Source organism: Carcharodon carcharias (assembly GCF_017639515.1).
Source record: "Carcharodon carcharias isolate sCarCar2 chromosome X unlocalized genomic scaffold, sCarCar2.pri SUPER_X_unloc_7, whole genome shotgun sequence".
NCBI classification, from domain to species: Eukaryota; Metazoa; Chordata; class Chondrichthyes; order Lamniformes; family Lamnidae; genus Carcharodon; species Carcharodon carcharias.
The window spans coordinates 400,868-421,871 of NW_024470884.1; the positions used below are offsets into that span (position 1 = coordinate 400,868).

Below are 21,004 nucleotides of genomic sequence, written 5' to 3' on the forward strand. Positions count from 1 at the left end.
AGTGCGGCTCTCCCTCAGCGCTGACCCTCCGACAGTGCGGCTCTCCCTCAGCGCTGACCCTCCCGACAGTGCGGCTCTCCCTCAGCACTGACCCTCCGACAGTGCGGCTCTCCCTCAGCGCTGACCCTCCGACAGTGCGGCTCTCCCTCAGCACTGACCCTCCGACAGTGCGGCTCTCCCTCAGCGCTGACCCTCCCACAGTGCGGCTCTCCCTCAGCGCTGGCCCTCCGACAGTGCGGCTCTCCCTCAGCACTGACCCTCCGACAGTGCGGCTCTCCCTCAGCACTGACCCTCTGACAGTGCGGCTCTCCTTCAGCACGGACCCTCTAACAGTGCGGCTCTCCCTCAGCACTGACCCTCCGACAGTGCGGCTCTCCCTCAGCGCTGACCCTCTGACAGTGCGGCTCTCCCTCAGCACTGACCCTCTGACAGTGCGGCACTCCCTCAGCGCTGACCCTCCGACAGTGCGGCACTCCCTCGGCGCTGACCCAGCGTAAAGATCAGGGTCCAATGGGGAAGACTATCCACGGTGCTAGCATGGGGGCGTTGGGCTGAATGGCCTCTTTTTCTCTCCTGTGTGATTTTGGGTGGATGTGGGGGCTGTCTGAGACATGGTGGGGGTTGTGAGGGGTATAAATATACCCCCTCTACTTTACCTGTGCGCCAGTCACTGCTTGACTCACCTGAAGCCACCTGCAGCTGCCCCCTTCAAGGCTGCCCCTTCCCCTCCCCACCGCTGGTGGCGCTGCGTTGGCCTCTGCCAGGCCTCAGGGCGCCTGCGCAGCTGGCTTGGCCGCCGTGCCTGCTGGGAGCCGTAGTCCCACTGCGGCTGGCTGTTGATGCGCATGCACCTAGCTCGGGGCGGGCAATACGCAGGCGTAGTGCCGGCACAGTCGGCGACCGCGCAGCCTCCGTTCACGCTCCTGCCGCCGGGACTACAACTCCCGGCAGGCCTCGCTGCGAGGCCTCAGGCTGATGGGAAGCAAGAGGCCCCGGCTAAGGTGGGAGCTTGAGCCTGCTGTTAGCCTTTTTACGGGAGGGACTGAATGTAGTGGAGATCTCTCGGGTTATTTTGGGGTGTCTTGTTGTTAATTGGGGTGCCTGGGTGTTTATTGGGGTGACTGGCTGCTTATTGGGGTTTATTGGGGTGTCTGGGTGTTTATTGGGGTGTCTGGGTGTTTATTGGGGTGTCTGGGGGTACTTTGAGGTGTCTGGGTGTTTATTGGGGTGTCTGGGGGTACTTTGAGGTGTCTGGGTGTTTATTGGGGTGTCTGGCTGCTTATTGGGGTTTATTGGGGTGTCTGGGTGTTTATTGGGGTGTCTGGGTGTTTATTGGGGTGTCTGGGTGTTTATTGGGGTGTCTGGGGGTACTTTGAGGTGTCTGGGTGTTTATTGGGGTGTCTGGCTGCTTATTGGGGTTTATTGAGGTGTCTGGGTGTTTATTGGGGTGTCTGGGGGTACTTTGAGGTGTCTGGGTGTTTATTGGGGTGTCTGGGTGTTTATTGGGGTGTCTGGGTGTTTATTGGGGTGTCTGGGGATACTTTGGGGTGTCTGGGGGTTTATTGAGGTGTCTGGGTGTTTATTGGGGCGTCTGGGGGTACTTTGGGGTGTCTGGGGTTATTTTGAGGTGTCTGGGTGTTTATTGGGGTGCCTGGGTGTTTATTGAGGTGTCTGGGGGTACTTTGAGGTGTCTGGGTGTTTATTGGGGTGTCTGGGTGTTTATTGCGGTGTCTGGGGGTACTTTGAGGTGTCTGGGTGTTTATTGGGGTGTCTGGGGGTTTATTGGGGTGTCTGGGTGTTTATCGTGCTGTCTGGGTGTTTATCGTGCTGTCTGGGTGTTTATCGTGCTGTCTGGGTGTTTATCGTGCTGTCTGGGTGTTTATTGTGCTGTCTGGGTGTTTATTGTGCTGTCTGGGTGTTTATTGTGCTGTCTGGGTGTTTATTGTGCTGTCTGTGGATTTATTGCGGTGTCTGAGGGGTTATTGGAGTTCTTTGGGGTGTCTGGGTGTTTATTGGGGTGTCTGGGGGGTTTATTGTCGTGTCTGGGGTTTTATTTGGGTTCATTCGGTAGTCTGGGTGATTATCGGGGTGTCTGGGTGATTATCAGGGTGTCTGGGTATTTATCGGGGTGTCTGGGGGTACTTTGGGGTGTTTGAGGGTACTTCGGGGTGTCTGGGGGTTTATTGGAATGTCTGGGTGTTTATTGGGGTGTCTGGCTGTTTATTGGGGTGTCTGGGGGTACTTTGGGGTGTCTGGGGGTACTTTGGGGTGTCTGGGGGTACTTTGGGGTGTCTGGGGGTACTTTGAGGTGTCTGGGGGTACTTTGGGATGTCTGGGGGTACTTTGGGATGTCTGGGGTGTCTGGGTGTTTATTGTGGTGTCTGTGGGTTTATTGTGGTGTCTGGGTGTTTATTGTAATGTCTGGTTGTTTATTGGGTTTCTGGGGGTACTTTGGGGTGTCTGGGGCTACCTTGGGGTGTCTGGGGGTACTTTGGGGTGTCTGGGGGTTTACTGGAGTGACTGGGTGTTTATTGGGGTTCATTGGGGTGTCTGGGTGTTTATCGGGGTGTCTGGGGGGTTTATTGTCGTGTCTGGGGTTTTATTCGAGTTCATTCGGTAGTCTGGGTGATTATCGGGGTGTCTGGGTGATTATCGGGGTGTCTGGGTGATTTTCGGGGTGTCTGGGTGATTATCGGGGTGTCTGGGTGATTATCGGGGTGTCTGGGTGATTATCGGGGTGTCTGGGTATTTATCGGGGTGTCTGGGGGTACTTTGGGGTGTTTGAGGGTACTTCGGGGTGTCTGGGGGTTTATTGGAATGTCTGGGTGTTTATTGGGGTGTCTGGCTGTTTATTGGGGTGTCTGGGGGTACTTTGGGGTGTCTGGGGGTACTTTGGGGTGTCTGGGGGTACTTTGGGGTGTCTGGGGGTACTTTGGGATGTCTGGGGTGTCTGGGTGTTTATTGTGGTGTCTGTGGGTTTATTGTGGTGTCTGTGGGTTTATTGTGGTGTCTGGGTGTTTATTGTAATGTCTGGGGGTACTTTGGGGTGTCTGGGGGTACTTTGGGGTGTCTGGGGCTACTTTGGGGTGTCTGGGGGTACTTTGGGGTGTCTGGGGGTTTACTGGAGTGACTGGGTGTTTATTGGGGTTCATTGGGGTGTCTGGGTGTTTATCGGGGTGTCTGGGTGTTTATCGGGGTGTTTGGGTATTTATTGGGGTGTCTGAGGTTACTTTGGGGTGTCTGAGTTTACTTTAGGGTTTCTGGGGGTTTACTGGAGTTTATTGGGGTGTCTGGGTGTTTATTGGGGTGTCTGGGGGTACTTCGGGGTGTCTGGGGGTTATCGGGGTGTCTGGGGGTTTATTGGAGTGACTGGGTACTTATTGGGGTTCATTGGAATGTCTGGGTGTTTATTGGGGTGTCTGGGTGTTTATTGGGGTGTCTGGGTGATTTTTGGGGTGTCTGGGGTTTTATTGGAGTTCCTGGGTGTTTATTGGGGTGTCTATGGGTTTATTGGGGTTCATTGGCGTGTCTGGGTGTTTATCGGGGTGTCTGGGTGATTATCGGGGTGTCTGGGTGATTATCGGGGTGTCTGGGTGTTTATCAGGGTGTCTGGGGGTACTTTGGGGTGTCTGAGGGTACTTTGGGGTGTCTGGGAGCTTACTGGAGTTCATTGGAGTGTCTGGGTGTTTATTGGGGTGTCTGGGGGTAATATGAGGTGTCTGGGGGTACTTTGGGGTGTCTGGGGGTTTATTGGGGTGTCTGGGGTACATTGGGGTAACTGGGGGTTCTTTGGAGTGTCTGGGTGTATTTTGTGGTGTCTGGGTTTATTGTGGTGTCTGGGGGTTTATTGGAGTTCATTGTGGTGTCTGGGTGTTTATTGGAGTTCATTGTGGTGTCTGGGTGTTTATTGGAGTTCATTGGGGTGTCTGGGTGTTTATTGGAGTTCATTGGGGTGTCTGGGTGTTTATTGGGGTGTCTGGGTGTTTATTGGGGTGTCTGAGTGTTTATTGGGGTGTCTGGGGTTTTATTGTGGTGTCTGGGGTTTTATTGGGTTTCATTGGGATGTCTGGGTGTTTATTGGGGGTGTCTGGGTGTTTATTGGAGGTGTCTGGGTGTTTATTGGAGGTGTCTGGGTGTTTATTGGGGTGTCTGGGTGTTTATTGCAGTGTCTGGGGGTACTTTGAGGTGTCTGGGTGTTTATTGGGGTGTCTGGGTGTTTATTGGGGTGTCTGGGGGTACTTTGAGGTGTCTGGGTGTTTATTGGGGTGTCTGGGTGTTTACTGTGGTGTCTGGGTGTTTATTGGAGGTGTCTGGGTGTTTATTGGAGGTGTCTGGGTGTTTATTGGGGTGTCTGGGGGTACTTTGTGGTGTCTGGGTGTTTATTGGGGTGTCTGGGTGTTTATTGGGGTGTCTGGGCGTACTTTGTGGTGTCTGGGGGTACTTTGTGGTGTCTGGGGGTACTTTGTGGTGTCTGGGGGTACTTTGGGGTGTCTGGGTGTTTATTGATGTGTCTGGGTGTTTATTGGGGTGTCTGGGGGTACTTTGGGGTGTCTGGGGGTACTTTGGGGTGTCTGGGGGTACTTTGGGATGTCTGGGGGTAATTTGGGGTGCCTGTGGGTTTATTGTGGTGTCTGGGCTGTTATTGGGGTTCACTGGGGTGTCTGGGTGTTTATTGTTGTGTCTGGGTGTTTATTGGGGTGTCTGGGTGATTTTTGGGGTGTCTGGGTGATTTTTGGGGTGTCTGGGGTTTTATTGGAGTGCCTGGGTGTTTATTGGGGTGTCTATGGGTTTATTGGGGTTCATTGGCGTGTCTGGGTGTTTACCGGGGTGTCTGGGTGATTATCGGGGTGTCTGGGTGATTATCGGGGTGTCTGGGTGTTTATCAGGGTGTCTGGGGGTACTTTGGGGTGTCTGAGGGTACTTTGGGGTGTCTGGTAGTTTACTGGAGTTCATTGGAGTGTCTGGGTGTTTATTGGGGTGTCTGGGGTAATGTGAGGTGTCTGGGGGTACTTTGGGGTGTCTGGGGGTTTATTGGGGTGTCTGGGGTACATTGGGGTAACTGGGGGTTCTTTGGAGTGTCTGGGTGTATTTTGTGGTGTCTGGGTTTATTGTGGTGTCTGGGGGTTTATTGGAGTTCATTGTGGTGTCTGGGTGTTTATTGGAGTTCATTGGGGTGTCTGGGTGTTTATTGGAGTTCATTGGGGTGTCTGGGTGTTTATTGGGGTGTCTGGGTGTTTATTGGGGTGTCTGAGTGTTTATTGGGGTGTCTGAGTGTTTATTGGGGTGTCTGGGGTTTTATTGTGGTGTCTGGGGTTTTATTGGGTTTCATTGGGATGTCTGGGTGTTTATTGGGGGTGTCTGGGTGTTTATTGGAGGTGTCTGGGTGTTTATTGGGGTGTCTGGGTGTTTATTGGGGTGTCTGGGTGTTTATTGGGGTGTCTGGGTGTTTATTGCAGTGTCTGGGGGTACTTTGAGGTGTCTGGGTGTTTATTGGGGTGTCTGGGTGTTTATTGGGGTGTCTGGGGGTACTTTGAGGTGTCTGGGTGTTTATTGGGGTGTCTGGGTGTTTATTGGAGGTGTCTGGGTGTTTATTGGAGGTGTCTGGGTGTTTATTGGGGTGTCTGGGGGTACTTTGTGGTGTCTGGGGGTACTTTGTGGTGTCTGGGGGTACTTTGTGGTGTCTGGGGGTACTTTGGGGTGTCTGGGGGTTATTGGTGTGTCTGGGTGTTTATTGGGTGTCTGGGGTACTTGGGGTGTCTGGGTATTTGGGATGTCTGGGGGTACTTTGGGATGTCTGGGGGTACTTTGGGATGTCTGGGGGTACTTTGGGGTGCCTGTGGGTTTATTGTGGTGTCTGGGCTGTTATTGGGGTTCATTGGGGTGTCTGGGTATTTATTGTTGTGTCTGGGGGTTTATTGGGGTTCATTGGGGTGTCTGGGTGTTTATCGGGGTGTCTGGGGTTACTTTGGGGTGTCTGGAGGTACTTTGGGGTGTCTGGGAGTTTACTGGAGTTCATTGGAGTGTCTGGGTGTTTATTGGGGTGTCTGAGGGTACTTTGAGATGTCTGGGTGTTTATCGTGCTGTCTGGGTGTTTATCGTGCTGTCTGTGGGTTTATTGTGGTGTCTGAGGGGTTATTGGAGTTCATTGGGGTGTCTGGGTGTTTATTGGGGTGTCTGGGGGGTTTATTGTCGTGTCTGGGGTTTTATTCGGGTTCATTCGGTAGTCTGGGTGATTATCGGGGTGTCTGGGTATTTATCGGGGTGTCTGGGGGTACTTTGGGGTGTCTGGGGGTTTATTGGAATGTCTGGGTGTTTATTGGGGTGTCTGGGGGTTTATTGGGGTGTCTAGGGGTTTATTGGAATGTCTGGGTGTTTATTGGGGTGTCTGGGTGTTTATTGGGGTGTCTGGGTGTTTATTGGGGTGTCTGGGGGTACTTTGGGGTGTCTGGGGGTACTTTGGGGTGTCTGGGTGTTTATTGGGGTGTCTGGGTGTTTATTGGGGTGTCTGGGGGTACTTTAGGGTTTCTGGGGGTACTTTGGGGTGTCTGGGTGTTTATTGGGGTGTCTGGGTGTTTATCGGGGTGTCTGGGTGTTTATTGGGGTGTCTGGCGATACTTTGGGGTGTCTGGGGGTACTTTGGAGTGTCTGGGGGTTTACTGGAGTGACTGGGTGTTTATTGGGGTTCATTGGGGTGTCTGGGTGTTTATCGGGGTGTCTGGGTGTTTATCGGGGTGTCTGGGGGTAATTTGCGGTTTCTGGGGGTTTACTGGAGTACCTGGGTGTTTATTGGGGTGTCTATGGGTTTATTGAGGTTCATTGGGGTGTCTGGGTGTTTATCGGGGTGTCTGGGTGTTTACCGGGGTGTCTGGGGATTTATTGGGGTGTCTGGGTGTTTATCGGGGTGTCTGGGTGTTTATCGGGGTGTCTGGGTGTTTACCGGGGTGTCTGGGGTTTTATTGGGGTGTCTGGGGTTTTATTGGGGTGTCTGGGTGTTTATTGGGGTGTCTATGGGTTTATTGAGGTTTATTGGGGTGTCTGGGGGTTTATTGGAATGTCTGGGTGTTTATTGGGGTGTCTGGGTGTTTATTGGGGTGTCTGGGGGTACTTTGGGGTGTCTGGGGGTACTTTGGGGTGTCTGGGGGTACTTTGGGATGTCTGGGGTGTCTGGGTTTATTGGGATGTCTGTGGGTTTATTGGGATGTCTGGGTGTTTATTGGGGTGTCTGGGTGTTTATTGGGGTGTCTGGGTGTTTATTGGGGTGTCTGGGGGTACTTTGGGGTGTCTGTGGGTACTTTGGAGTGTCTGGGGGTTTACTGGAGTGACTGGGTGTTTATTGGGGTTCATTGGGGTGTCTGGGTGTTTTTCGGGGTGTCTGGGTGTTTATCGGGGTGTCTGGGTGTTTATCGGGGTGTCTGGGTGTTTATCGGGGTGTCTGGGTATTTATCGGGGTGTCTGGGGGTACTTTGGGGTTTCTGGGGGTTTACTGGAGTGCCTGGGTGTTTATTGGGGTGTCTATGGGTTTATTGAGGTTCATTGGGGTGTCTGGGTGTTTATCGGGGTGTCTGGATGTTTACCGGGGTTTCTGGGTTTATTGGGGTGTCTGAGGGTACTTTGGGGTGTCTGGGAGTTTGCTGGAGTTCATTGGAGTATCTGGGTGTTTATTGGGGTGTCTGGGGGTAATTTGAGGTGTCTGAGGGTACATTGAGATGTCTGGGGGTACTTTGGGGTGTCTGGGGGTTTATTGGAGTGTCTGGGTGTATTTTGTGGTGTCTGGGTTTATTGTGGTGTCTGGGGGTTTATTGGAGTTCATTGGGGTATCTGGGTGTTCATTGGGGTGTCTGGGTGTTTATTGGGGTGTCTGGGTGTTTATTGGGGTGTCTGGGTGTTTATTGGGGTGTCTGGGGTTTTATTGGGGTTCATTGGGATGTCTGGGTGTTTATTGGGGGTGTCTGGGTGTTTACTGGGGGTGTCTGGGGGTATTTTGGGGTGTCTGGGGGTTTACTGGAGTTCATTGGGGTGTCTGGGTGTTCATTGGGGTGTCTGGGTGTTCATTGCGGTGTCTGGGGGTTCATTGGGGTGTCTGGGGGTTTATTGGCGTGACTGGGTGTTTATTGGGGTTTATTGGAATGTCTGGGGGTTTATTGGGGTGTCTGGGGGTTTATTGGGGTGCCTGGGTGTTTATTGGTGTGCCTGGGTGTTTATTGGTGTGCCTGGGGGTTTATTGGGGTGTCTGGGTGTTTATTGAGGTTTATTTGGGTGCCTGGGGGTTCATTGGGGTGTCGGGGTAGTTTAATGGGCTATCTGGGTGGTTTAATGGGCTGCCTGGGTAGTTTAATGGACTGCCTGGGTGTTTATTATGGTGTTTGGGTGTTTATTATGGTGTCTGGGGGTTCATTGGGGAGCCTGGGGGTTCATTGGGGTGCTTGGGGTATTCACTGGGGTATCTGGGTGGTTTATTGGGGTGCCTGGGCGTTTATCGGAGTGACTGGGTGTTCATTGGGGTTCTTTGGAATGTCTGGATGTTTATTGGGGTGTCTGGGTGTTTATTGGGTTGTCTGGGTGTTTATTGGGGTGTCTGGGTGTTTATTGGGGTTTCTGTGGGTTTATTGGGGTTCATTGGGGTGTCTGGGTGATTATCGGGGTGTCTGGGTGTTTATCGGGGTGTCTGGGGGGTACTTTGGGGTGTCTGAGGGTACTTTGGGGTGTCTGGGGGTACTTTGGGGTGTCTGGGGGTTTATTGGGGTATCTGGGGGTACTTTGGGGTGTCTGGGGGTGTATTGGAGTGACTGGGTGTTTATTGGGGTGTCTGGGGGTTTATTGGACTGCCTGGGTGTTTATTGGGGTGTCTGGGGGTTTATTGGGATTCATTGGGGTGTCTGGGTGATTATTGGGGTGTCTGGGTGTTTATCGGGGTGTCTGGGTGTTTATCGGGGTGTCTGGGTGTTTATCAGGGTGTCTGGGGATACTTTGGGGTGTCTGGGAGTTTACTGGAGTTCATTGGAGTGTCTGGGTTTTTATTGTGATGTCTGTGGGTTTATTGGGGTGTCTGGGGGGTTATTGGAGTTCATTGGGGTGTCTGGGTGTTTATTGGGGTGTCTGGGGGTTTATTGTGGTGTCTGGGGTTTTAATGGGGTTCATTGGGATGTCTGGGTGATTATTGGGGTGCCTGGGGGTTTATTGGGGTGTCTGGGGGTTTATTGGGGTGTCTGGGTGTTTATTGTGGTGTCTGGGGTTTTATTGGGGTTCATTGGGATGTCTGGGTGATTATTGGGGTGCCTGGGGGTTTATTGGGGTGTCTGGTGGTTTATTGGGGTTTATTGGAATGTCTGGGGGTTTATTGGCGTGACTGGGTGTTTATTGGGGTTTATTGGAATGTCTGGGTGTTTATTGGGGTGTCTGGGTGTTTATTGGGGTGTCTGGGGGGTTTATTGGGGTGTCTGGGGGGTTTATTGGGGTGACTGGGTGTTTATTGGGGTGTCTGGGGTGTTTATTGGGGTGTCTGGGGGGTTTATTGGGGTGTCTGGGGGGTTTATTGGCGTGTCTGGGTGTTTATTGAGGTGTCTGGGGGGGTTTACCGGGGTGTCTGGGGGGAGATCCTGGGGTCTGGGGCGGGTCCTGGGGGGTCTGCGGTGGGGTCTCGGGGCTGTGTTGTCGTTCGGAGGTGGGGAGGGGGGGTGGTCACAGGGACCAGTTAACAATATTCCTGGTTAATTTTCTCTCTCTTTCTTTCCCGAACCAGGTCACGAGACGAGAGGGAGGACGACGGGTGGCGGTGTGTGTGTGTGGTGGGTGGGGGGGGGGGGAGGTGGGGTCTGGGTCTGGGGCTGGTGAGGGGACGATGGAATCGAGGGGCTCGCCAATCCCAGTTGTCTGGGGCGAGGAGACCCCGGCCTTGCCGGAGGGGTTGGCCGGCAGCTTCTTACGGGCTGAGCTTGAACTGAACACCGTGCTGAGGGTGATGGAGTTCCCCCAGCCCGTGAGTTACGTGTATAACCCGCTGGAGTATGCCTGGGAGCCTCACCGTGTCTACGTGGAGAAGTACTGCCAGTCACAGAAGGAGGTGCTCCTCCTGGGCATGAACCCCGGACCCTTCGGGATGGTGCAGACCGGGGTGAGTAGCTGCCCCGAGCCCCCGCCACCACTCTAATATTGTACCCCTCCTCTCTCCCCCTGAACCCCCCGCTCTCTCCCCCTGAACCCCCCGCTCTCTCCCCATGAACCCCCCGCTCTCTCCCCCTGGACCCCCGCTCTCTCCCCCTGAACCCTCCACTCTCTCCCCCTGGACCCCCGCTCTCTCCCCCTGAACCCCTCGCTCTCTCCCCCTGAACCCCTCGCTCTCTCCCCATGAACCCCCCGCTCTCTCCCCATGAACCCCCCCGCTCTCTCCCCATGAACCCCCCCGCTCTCTCCCCCTGGACCCCCGCTCTCTCCCCCTGAACCCTCCACTCTCTCCCCCTGGACCCCCGCTCTCTCCCCCTGAACCCCTCGCTCTATCCCCATGAACCCCCCGCTCTCTCCCCATGAACCCCCCGCTCTCTCCCCCTGGACCCCCACTCTCTCCCCCTGGACCCCCCGCTCTCTCCCCATGAACCCCCCGCTCTCTCCCCCTGAACCCCTCGCTCTATCCCCATGAACCCCCCGCTCTCTCCCCATGAACCCCCCGCTCTCTCCCCCTGGACCCCCGCTCTCTCCCCCGGACCCCCGCTCTCTCCCCCTGGACCCCCCGCTCTCTCCCCATGAACCCCCCGCTCTCTCCCCCTGAACCCCCCGCTCTCTCCCCCTGGACCCCCGCTCTCTCCCCCTGAACCCCCCGCTCTCTCCCCCTGAACCCCCCGCTCTCTCCCCCTGGACCCCCGCTCTCTCCCCCTGGACCCCCACTCTCTCCCCCTGAACCCTCCGCTCTCTCCCCTTGAACCCTCCGCTCTCTCCCCCTGAACCCCCCGCTCTCTCCCCCTGGACCCCCGCTCTCTCCCCCTGAACCCCCCGCTCTCTCCCCCTGAACCCCCCGCTCTCTCCCCCTGAACCCCCCGCTCTCTCCCCCTGAACCCCCCGCTCTCTCCCCCTGAACCCCCCGCTCTCTCCCCCTGGACCCCCGCTCTCTCCCCCTGGACCCTCCGCTCTCTCCCCCGCTCTATCCCCTGCTTGACCCCCTCTCTCTCCCCTCTCTCCCCCCGCTCTTTCCCCCACTCGACCCCCGCTCTCTCCTGCTCTCTCCCGCCCTCGACCCCCGCCCTCGAACCCCGCTCTCTCCCGCCCTCGACCCCCGCTCTCTCCCGCCCTCGACCCCCGCGCTCTCCCCCCCTCGACCCCACCCTCCTCCTCGACCTCCCCCTCGACGCCCTCCCTCCCAGGCCTTAGGGTGCCTGCGGCGGCTGAGAGGTGCATGGATTCCTGATTGACAAGGGGGTGTGCGATGGGTTATCGACAGGATGGGGGGGTGGTGGGGGGGGAGTGCGGGAATGTGGGGCTGAGATTATACTCGGATCAGCCACGATTTTATTGAAGGGGGGGAAGCAGGATCGAGGGGGGGAGTGGTCTACTCCTGCTCCGAATTCAACCATTTTTTTCTCACACCTACCCCCTCGAGCCTGCTCCCCCATTCAACTCGATCGTGGCTGATCGTCTGCCGCAACTGCACTTTTCCCCCACCCTATCCCCGTGTCCCTCGATGTCAGTCACCTCCAGAGATCCATCGACCTCAGTCCTGAACATTCTCGGTGATCCGGATTCCACCGTCCCCTGGGGAGAATTCCGCTCTCTGATATACCCCCCACCCCTCGCTGTAATACTCTGATATACCCCCCACCCCTCACTGTAACACTCTGATATACTCCAAACCCATCACTGTAACACTCTGATATACCCCCCACCCATCACTGTAACACTCTAATATACCCCCCACCCCTCATTGTAACACTCAGATATACTCCACACCCCTCACTGTAACACTCTGATATATCCCACTCCTCTCACTGTAACACTCTAATATACCCCCCACCCATCACTGTAACACTCTGATATACCCCCCACCCCTCACTGTAACACTCTAATATACCCCCCACCCCTCACTGTAACACTGTGATATATCCCACACCCCTCACTGTAACACTCTGATATACCCCCCACCCCTCACTGTAACACTCTGATATACCCCCCACCCCTCAATGTAACACTCTGATATACCCCACACCCCTCACTGTAACACTCTGATATACCCCACACCCCTCACTGTAACACTGTGATATATCCCACACCCCTCACTGTAACACTCTGATATACCCCCCACCCCTCACTGTAACACTCTGATATACCCCCCACCCCTCAATGTAACACTCTATATCCCACACCCCTCACTCTAACACTCTGATATACCCCACACCTCTCACTGTAACACTCTGATGTATCCCACACCTCTCACTGTAACACTCTGATATATCCCACACCCCTCACTGTAACACTCTGATATACCCCACACCCCTCACTGTAACACTCTGATATACCCCACACCCCTCACTGTAAGTTTCTGATATATCCCACACCCCTCACTGTAACACTCTGATATATCCCACACCCCTCACTGTAACACTCTGATATATCCCACACCCCTCAGTGTAACACTGTGCTATATCCCACAGCCCTCACTGTGACACTCTGATATATCCCACAGCCCTCACTGTGACACTCTGATATATCCCACAGCCCTCACTGTGACACTCTGATTTATCCCACACCCTCACTTTAACATTCTGATATATCCCACACCCCACACTGTAACACTCTGATATATCCCACACCTCTCACTGTGACACTCTGATTTATCCCACACCCCTCATTGTAACACTCTGATATACCCCACACCCCTCACTGTAACACTCTGATATACCTTACACCGCTCACTGTAACACTGTGATATATCCCACACCCCTCAATGTAACACTCTGATATATCCCACACCCCTCATTGTAACACTCTGATATACCCCACACCGCTCACTGTAACACACTGATATACCCCACTCCCCTCACAGTAACTCTCTGATATACCCCACACCTCTCACTAACACACTGATATATCCCACACCCCTCACTGTAACACACTGATATATCCAACACCCCTCACTGTAACACACTGATATATCCCGCACCCCTCACTGTAACACACTGATATACCCCACACCCCTCACTGTAACACTCTGATATATCCCACATCCCTCATTGTAACACTCTGATATACCCCACACCCCTCACTGTAACACACTGATATATTCCACACCCCTCACTGTAACACACTGATATATCCCACACCCCTCACTGTAACTCCCTGACATACCCCACACCCCTCAGTATAACGCACTGATATATCCCACACCCCTTATTGTAACACTCTGATATATCCCACACCCCTCACTGTAACACTCTGATATATCCCACACCCCTCACTGTAACACTCTGATATACCCCACACCCCTCACTGTAACACTCTGATATAACTCACACCCCACACTGTAACACTCTGATATACCTTACACCCCTCACTGTAACACTCTGATATACCCCACACCCCTCACTGTAACACTCTGATATACCCCACACCCCTCACTGTAACACTCTGATATATCCCACACCCCTCACTGTAACACTCTGATATATCCCACACCCCTCAGTGTAACACTGTGCTATATCCCACAGCCCTCACTGTGACACTCTGATATATCCCACAGCCCTCACTGTGACACTCTGATATATCCCACAGCCCTCACTGTGACACTCTGATTTATCCCACACCCTCACTTTAACATTCTGATATATCCCACACCTCTCACTGTAACACTCTGATTTATCCCACACCCCTCATTGTAACACTCTGATATATCCCACACCCCTCACTGTAACACTGATATATCCCACACCCCTCACTGTAACACTCTGATATACCCCACACCCCTCACTGTAACACTCTGATATACGTTACACCCCTCACTGTAACACTCTGATATATCCCACACCCCTCAATGTAACACTCTGATATATCCCACACCCCTCACAGTAACTCTCTGATATACCCCACACCTCTCACTAACACACTGATATATCCCACACCCCTCACTGTAACACACTGATATATCCAACACCCCTCACTGTAACACACTGATATATCCCGCACCCCTCACTGTAACACACTGATATACCCCACACCCCTCACTGTAACACTCTGATATATCCCACACCCCTCACTGTAACACTCTGATATATCCCACACCCCTCAGTGTAACACTGTGCTATATCCCACAGCCCTCACTGTGACACTCTGATATATCCCACAGCCCTCACTGTGACACTCTGATATATCCCACAGCCCTCACTGTGACACTCTGATTTATCCCACACCCTCACTTTAACATTCTGATATATCCCACACCTCTCACTGTAACACTCTGATTTATCCCACACCCCTCATTGTAACACTCTGATATATCCCACACCCCTCACTGTAACACTGATATATCCCACACCCCTCACTGTAACACTCTGATATACCCCACACCCCTCACTGTAACACTCTGATATACGTTACACCCCTCACTGTAACACTCTGATATATCCCACACCCCTCAATGTAACACTCTGATATATCCCACACCCCTCACAGTAACTCTCTGATATACCCCACACCTCTCACTAACACACTGATATATCCCACACCCCTCACTGTAACACACTGATATATCCAACACCCCTCACTGTAACACACTGATATATCCCGCACCCCTCACTGTAACACACTGATATACCCCACACCCCTCACTGTAACACTCTGATATATCCCACATCCCTCATTGTAACACTCTGATATACCCCACACCCCTCACTGTAACACACTTATATACCCCACTCCCATCACAGTAACTCTCTGATATACCCCACACCTCTCACTGTAACACACTGATACATCCCACACCCCTCACTGTAACACACTGATATATCCCACACCCCTCACTGTAACTCCCTGACATACCCCACACCCCTCAGTATAACGCACTGATATATCCCACACCCCTTATTGTAACACTCTGATATATCCCACACCCCTCACTGTAACACTCTGATATATCCCACACCCCTCACTGTAACACTCTGATATACCCCACACCCCTCACTGTAACACTCTGATATAACTCACACCCCACACTGTAACACTCTGATATACCTTACACCCCTCACTGTAACACTCTGATATACCCCACATCCCTCACTGTAACACTCTGATATAACTCACACCCCACACTGTAACACTCTGATATAACTCACACCCCACACTGTAACACTCTGATATATCCCACACTGTAACACTCTGATATACCCCACACCCCTCACTGTAACACTCTGATATACCCCACACCCCTCACTGTAACACTCTGATATACCCCACACCCCTCACTGTAACATTGATATACCCCACACCCCTCATTGTAACACACTGATATACCCCACACCCCTCACTGTAACACTCTGATATAACTCACACCCCACACTGTAACACTCTGATATACCTTACACCCCTCACTGTAACACTCTGATATACCCCACACCCCTCACTGTGACACTCTGATATAACTCACACCCCTCACTGTAACACTCTGATATAACTCACACCCCACACTGTAACACTCTGATATAACTCACACCCCACACTGTAACACTCTGATATACCCCACACCCCTCACTGTAACACTCTGATATACCCCACACCCCTCACTGTAACATTGATATACCCCACACCCCTCACTGTAACACACTGATATACCCCACACCCCTCACTGTAACATTGATATACCCCACACCCCTCATTGTAACACACTGATATACCTTACACCCCACACTGTAACACTCTGATATATCCCACACCCCTCACTGTAACACTCTGATATATCCCACACCCCTCACTGTAACACTCTGATATACCTTACACCCCACACTGTAACACTCTGATATATCCCACACCCCACACTGTAACCCTCTGATATATCCCACACCCCTCACTGTAACACTCTGATATACCCCACACCCCTCACTGTAACACTCTGATATATCCCACACCCCTCACTGTAACACTCTGATATACCCCACACCCCTCACTGTAACACTCTGATATATCCCACACCCCTCACTGTAACACTCTGATATACCCCACACCCCTCACTGTAACACTCTGATATATCCCACACCCCTCACTGTAACACTCTGATATACCCCACACCCCTCACTGTAACACTCTGATATACCCCACACCCCTCACTGTAACACTCTGATATACTCCACACCCCTCACTGTAACACTCTGATATACCCCACACCCCTCACTGTAACACTCTGATATATCCCACACCCCTCAGTGTAACACTCTGATATACCCCACACCCCTCACTGTAACACTCTGATATACCCCACACCCCTCACTGTAACACTCTTATATACCCCACACCCCTCACTGTAACACTCTGATATACCCCACACCCCTCACTGTAACACTCTGATATATCCCACACCCCTCACTGTAACACTCTGATATACCCCACACCCCTCACTGTAACACTGATATACCCCACACCCCTCACTGTAACACTCTGATATACCCCACACCCCTCAGTGTAACACTCTGATATATCCCACACCCCTCACTGTAACACTCTGATATACCCCACACCCCTCTCTCTAACACTCTGATATATCCCACACCCCTCAGTGTAACACTGTGATATATCCCACACCGCTCACTGTAACACTCTGATATACCCCACACCCCTCACTGTAACACTCTGATATACCGCACACCCCTCACTGTAACACTCTGATATATCCCACACCCCTCACTGTAACACTGATATATCCCACACCCCTCACTGTAACACTCTGATATATCCCACACCCCTCACTGTAACACTCGGTCTGTCTCTGTCCCACACACTCTCTCTCTCCCTCGTTCCTCTCTATCCCGCTCGGTCTCTCTCTCCCATCCTCTCTCTCTGCCTTTTTTTCTCTCTCTCTCTGCCCCACACATAGACACTCTTGCTCTCTCTCGCTGCCCCTTTTTTCTCTCTCTGCCCCACTTTCTCTCTCTCCCTCCCCCTCTCTCTCTCTGCCCCACTTGCTCTGTCTTTGCCCTACACACTCTCTGCCCCCTTTCTCTCTCTTTCTCCCTTCACCCCTCTCTCTCCCTGCCCTTTTTTCCCTATCTCTCTTTGCACCACACCGTCTCTCTCTCCCCTCTATCTTGCTCCCTCCCCTCCACTTCTCGCTCCCTCCCCTCCACTTCTCGCTCCCTCCCCTCCACTTCTCGCTCCCTCCCCTCCACTTCTCGCTCCCTCCCCTCCACTTCTCGCTCCCTCCCCTCCACTTCTCGCTCCCTCCCCTCCACTTCTCGCTCCCTCCCCTCCACTTCTCGCTCCCTCCCCTCCACTTCTCGCTCCCTCCCCTCCACTTCTCGCTCCCTCCCCTCCACTTCTCGCTCCCTCCCCTCCACTTCTCGCTCCCTCCCCTCCACTTCTCGCTCCCTCCCCTCCACTTCTCGCTCCCTCCCCTCCACTTCTCGCTCCCTCCCCTCCACTTCTCGCTCCCTCCCCTCCACTTCTCGCTCCCTCCCCTCCACTTCTCGCTCTCTCCCCTCCACCTCTCGCTCCCACCACCTCCCACTCCCACTTCCCACTCCCACCTCCAGCTCTCTCCCTCCGTCTCTCTATTCCTGCTCTCTCCCTCCCTCTCTCGGCTCCCACTCTCTCCCTCCCTCCCTCTCTCTACTCCCGCTCTCTCCCTCCCTCTCTCTACTCCCGCTCTCTCCCTCCTTCCCTCTCTCTACTCCTGCTCTTTCCCTCCCTCCCTCTCTCTACTCCTGCTCTTTCCCTCCCTCCCTCTCTATACTCCCGCTCTCTCCCTCCCTCCCTCTCTTTACTCCCCCTCTCTCTACTCCTGCTCTCTTCCCTCCCTCCCGCTCTCTACTCCAGCTCTCTCCCTCCCTTTCTATTCCCGCTCTCTCCCTCCCTCTCTCTACTCCCGCTCTCTCTTTCCCTCCCTCCCGCTCTCTCTGTGCTGCCGCTTTCTCTGTGTTGCCACTCTCTCTGTGCTCCCGCTCGCCCTCTCTCTCTGTGCTGCCGCTCTCTCTGTGCTCCTGCTCTCTCTCTCTCTCTCTCTGTGCTCCCGCTCTCTCTCACTCCTTAACCGTTTCCCATTCTCTGTTTGACCCCAGGTTCCGTTTGGGGAGGTGAAGTTCGTGCGGGACTGGCTGGGGGTGAGCGGGGCTGTGTCGAGGCCTCAGGTGGAACACGCCAAGCGGCCTGTGCTGGGCCTGGACTGCCCGCGGACCGAGGTGAGCGGTGCCCGCCTCTGGGGCCTCGTCCGCCGCCTGTGCGGGGGTGGTGGCCCGGGGCCCTTCTTCAGCCGCTGCTTCGTCCACAACCTCTGCCCCCTGGCCTTCCTGGACGCGGCCGGACGCAACCTGACCCCGGCCGACCTCCCGCCGGCCCCCCGGGAGGGGCTGCTCGCCCCCTGCGACCAGTCCCTGCGCCGGGTGGTGGAGCTGCTGGGGGTGGGGATGGTCATCGGGGTGGGGCGTCTGGCCGAGCGCCGGGCCAGGAGGGCCCTGGCGGGGGGGTCTACGGACAGCGTGAGGGTGGAGGGGCTCGCCCACCCCTCCCCGCGCAACCCGCGGGCCAACCGGGGCTGGGAGGAGGCCGCGGCCGCTCGCCTGGATGAGCTGGGAGTCACAAGACTGCTGACCGCTGCGCCGACTTCTCTCCCGACAGTCTGACCGGCCCTCTCCCCGCTGACGGACCACCCCCCACCCCCCCAAACCCCACCCCGAGCTACTCCTCCTCCTGCCACTGGAAACGGTCCCTCCTTCCCTCCCCCTCCCCCCTCTCTCCTCGATCGGAACCCGCGCTTTGCTATACTACAACCAGCGATAAGCTGACCCACCCCCCACCTCAACCCCCGATGAAGCCAACACCCTGTTCAGCGAGAACGCGGCTGATCTCCTACCCCGACTCCGCTTTCCCCGCCCCGCCCCCTCGGCACCTGCCCTCTCGCGGTCCCGTATATACTCGTCAGGAGGGCGTCCACGGGGGGTGAAGAACTCCGTAGATTCACCCACCCTCCCAGCTAAGAGATTCCCCCCCCCACCCCCCCAACCCGTCTCAGTTCCTTAATGGCCGACCCCCTTCTCCTGGGATTATGTCCCCCTCCCTCCCATTCCTACCCGCCGCCCCCCCCCCCCACCAGCTCTTGATTCTCTAACCGGGCAGGGGTGGGGCTTGCAGGGGGAACAGCCTCTCGGCCATCGACCCTGTCAAGCCCGCTCAGGATTTCGGACGTATCGACGAGATCGCACCCCCCACCCCCCCCCACCCCAAACTCTCCACCCTCCGATTCTCCTAAACTCCGGAGGGTATCGGCTCCTCCCTGCTCGATCTCTCCCCGAGCGACGATTTCCCCCCTCGTTCCGGGAGTCGGTCGAGTGAGACCCGTTTGCCACACCCCCCCAACCCCTCCCCCGCCCAGTGCGCTGCCCACCCCTCCCCCGCCCACCCCAGCCTCCTGCTCACACAACACTTCACACAGACCCTTCCCGGCCGCTTGTGACGCACAGCGTGTGCCGGGGACGTTAAGCTTCCTCGAAGATGACGAAAGATGGTGCTTTTGGTTGGTCTCACTACAACCGACGTTCAGTGTTTAATGTCACTTTGATTGTCCTGTGCATTTCCAATGTTCCTTTATAAGCTATGACTGTGTTTAACACTTTGCTGTACCTGTCCTGGGAGTGTTTGATCGGGACGGTGTAGAGGGAGCTTTACTCTGTATCTAACCCCGTGCTGTACCTGTCCTGGGAGTGTTTGATGGGGACGGTGTAGAGGGAGATTTACTCTGTATCTAACCCCGTGCTGTACCTGTCCTGGGAGTGTTTGATGGGGACAGTGTAGAGGGAGATTTACTCTGTATCTAACCCCGTGCTGTACCTGCCCTGGGAGTGTTTGATGGGCACTGGTGTAGAGGGAGATTTACTCTGTATCTAACCCCTGTGCTGTACCTGTCCTGGGAGTGTTTGATGGGGACAGTGTAGAGGGAGATTTACTCTGTATCTAACCTCGTGCTGTACCTGTCCTGGGAGTGTTTGATGGGGTCAGTGTAGAGGGATCTTTACTCTGTATCTAACCCTGTGCTGTACCTGTCCTGGGAGTGTTTGATGGGGGACGGTGTAGAGGGAGCTTTACTCTGTATCTAACCCCGTGCTGTACCTGTCCTGGGAGTGTTTGATGGGGGACGGTGTAGAGGGAGCTTTACTCTGTATCTAACCCCGTGCTTTACGACACCGGAGTGCTTGAAAAGATTGTGGAAGTCGCAGGCGAGCTCCTGATTGATTCTGTCGGTCGATTCTTGCTCCCATCCCTCAGCCATGGGCAGGTAGTTGCTGAATCCACAGTTATCTCAGTGCGATGTGAATATCATGTTACTTCGTCACCAGGAAAACTCGCTCCCTTGTGTACACCTCGATAGTTCTGCCCTCCTGCCAGCTGTTGATGCTGAGAGAAAGCAGTGAGCGGACTGGACCCCGCCCTGCTATAGGCAAGCGACGGGCTGATTTTTAAAAAATGCATTGAAACTAAGAAAAAATGTTTTTCAAAATTATTTGTCCTGTCTGAACTATTTTTATTCACATCTTTCACTCACCCCCACCCCACCACCTCCCCATCCACCGTAAGCTCAGAAGTGGGGATGTTCGCTGATGTTTGCACAATGTTCAGCACCATTCACAACTCCTCAGATACTGACGCGGCCCCGTGTCCAAATGCAGCAAGACCTGGACATATCCAGGCTCGGGGCTGACCAGTGGCAAGTCACATTCACGCCGCACATCAGTGCCAGGCAACGACCAGCTCCAACAAGAGAGAATCCAACCATCGGCCCCTTGATGTTCAATGGCATCACCATCGCTGAATCCCCCACTATCAACATCCT

General features: G+C 54.3%; 1 protein-coding gene across 1 annotated transcript; it reads left to right on the forward strand.

The window, feature by feature from the left end:
- Positions 1 to 9,822: 9,822 nt before the first annotated feature.
- Positions 9,823 to 19,912, forward strand: smug1 (single-strand-selective monofunctional uracil-DNA glycosylase 1). The gene is made up of 2 exons (XM_041182520.1): positions 9,823 to 10,111; positions 18,240 to 19,912. The coding sequence occupies exons 1-2, from the start codon at positions 9,839 to 9,841 to the stop codon at positions 18,798 to 18,800; spliced, it is 834 nt and encodes a 277-aa protein (XP_041038454.1). The 5' UTR covers positions 9,823 to 9,838; the 3' UTR covers positions 18,801 to 19,912.
- The last annotated feature ends 1,092 nt before the right edge of the window (positions 19,913 to 21,004 follow it).

Coding starts and splice junctions, on each gene's coding strand:
- smug1 (XM_041182520.1), top strand. CDS start 9,839: ATGGAATCGAGGGGCTCGCCAATCCCAGTTGTCTGGGGCGAGGAGACC. Junction 10,112..18,239: donor TCGGGATGGTGCAGACCGGG/GTGAGTAGCTGC, acceptor GTTTGACCCCAG/GTTCCGTTTGGGGAGGTGAA.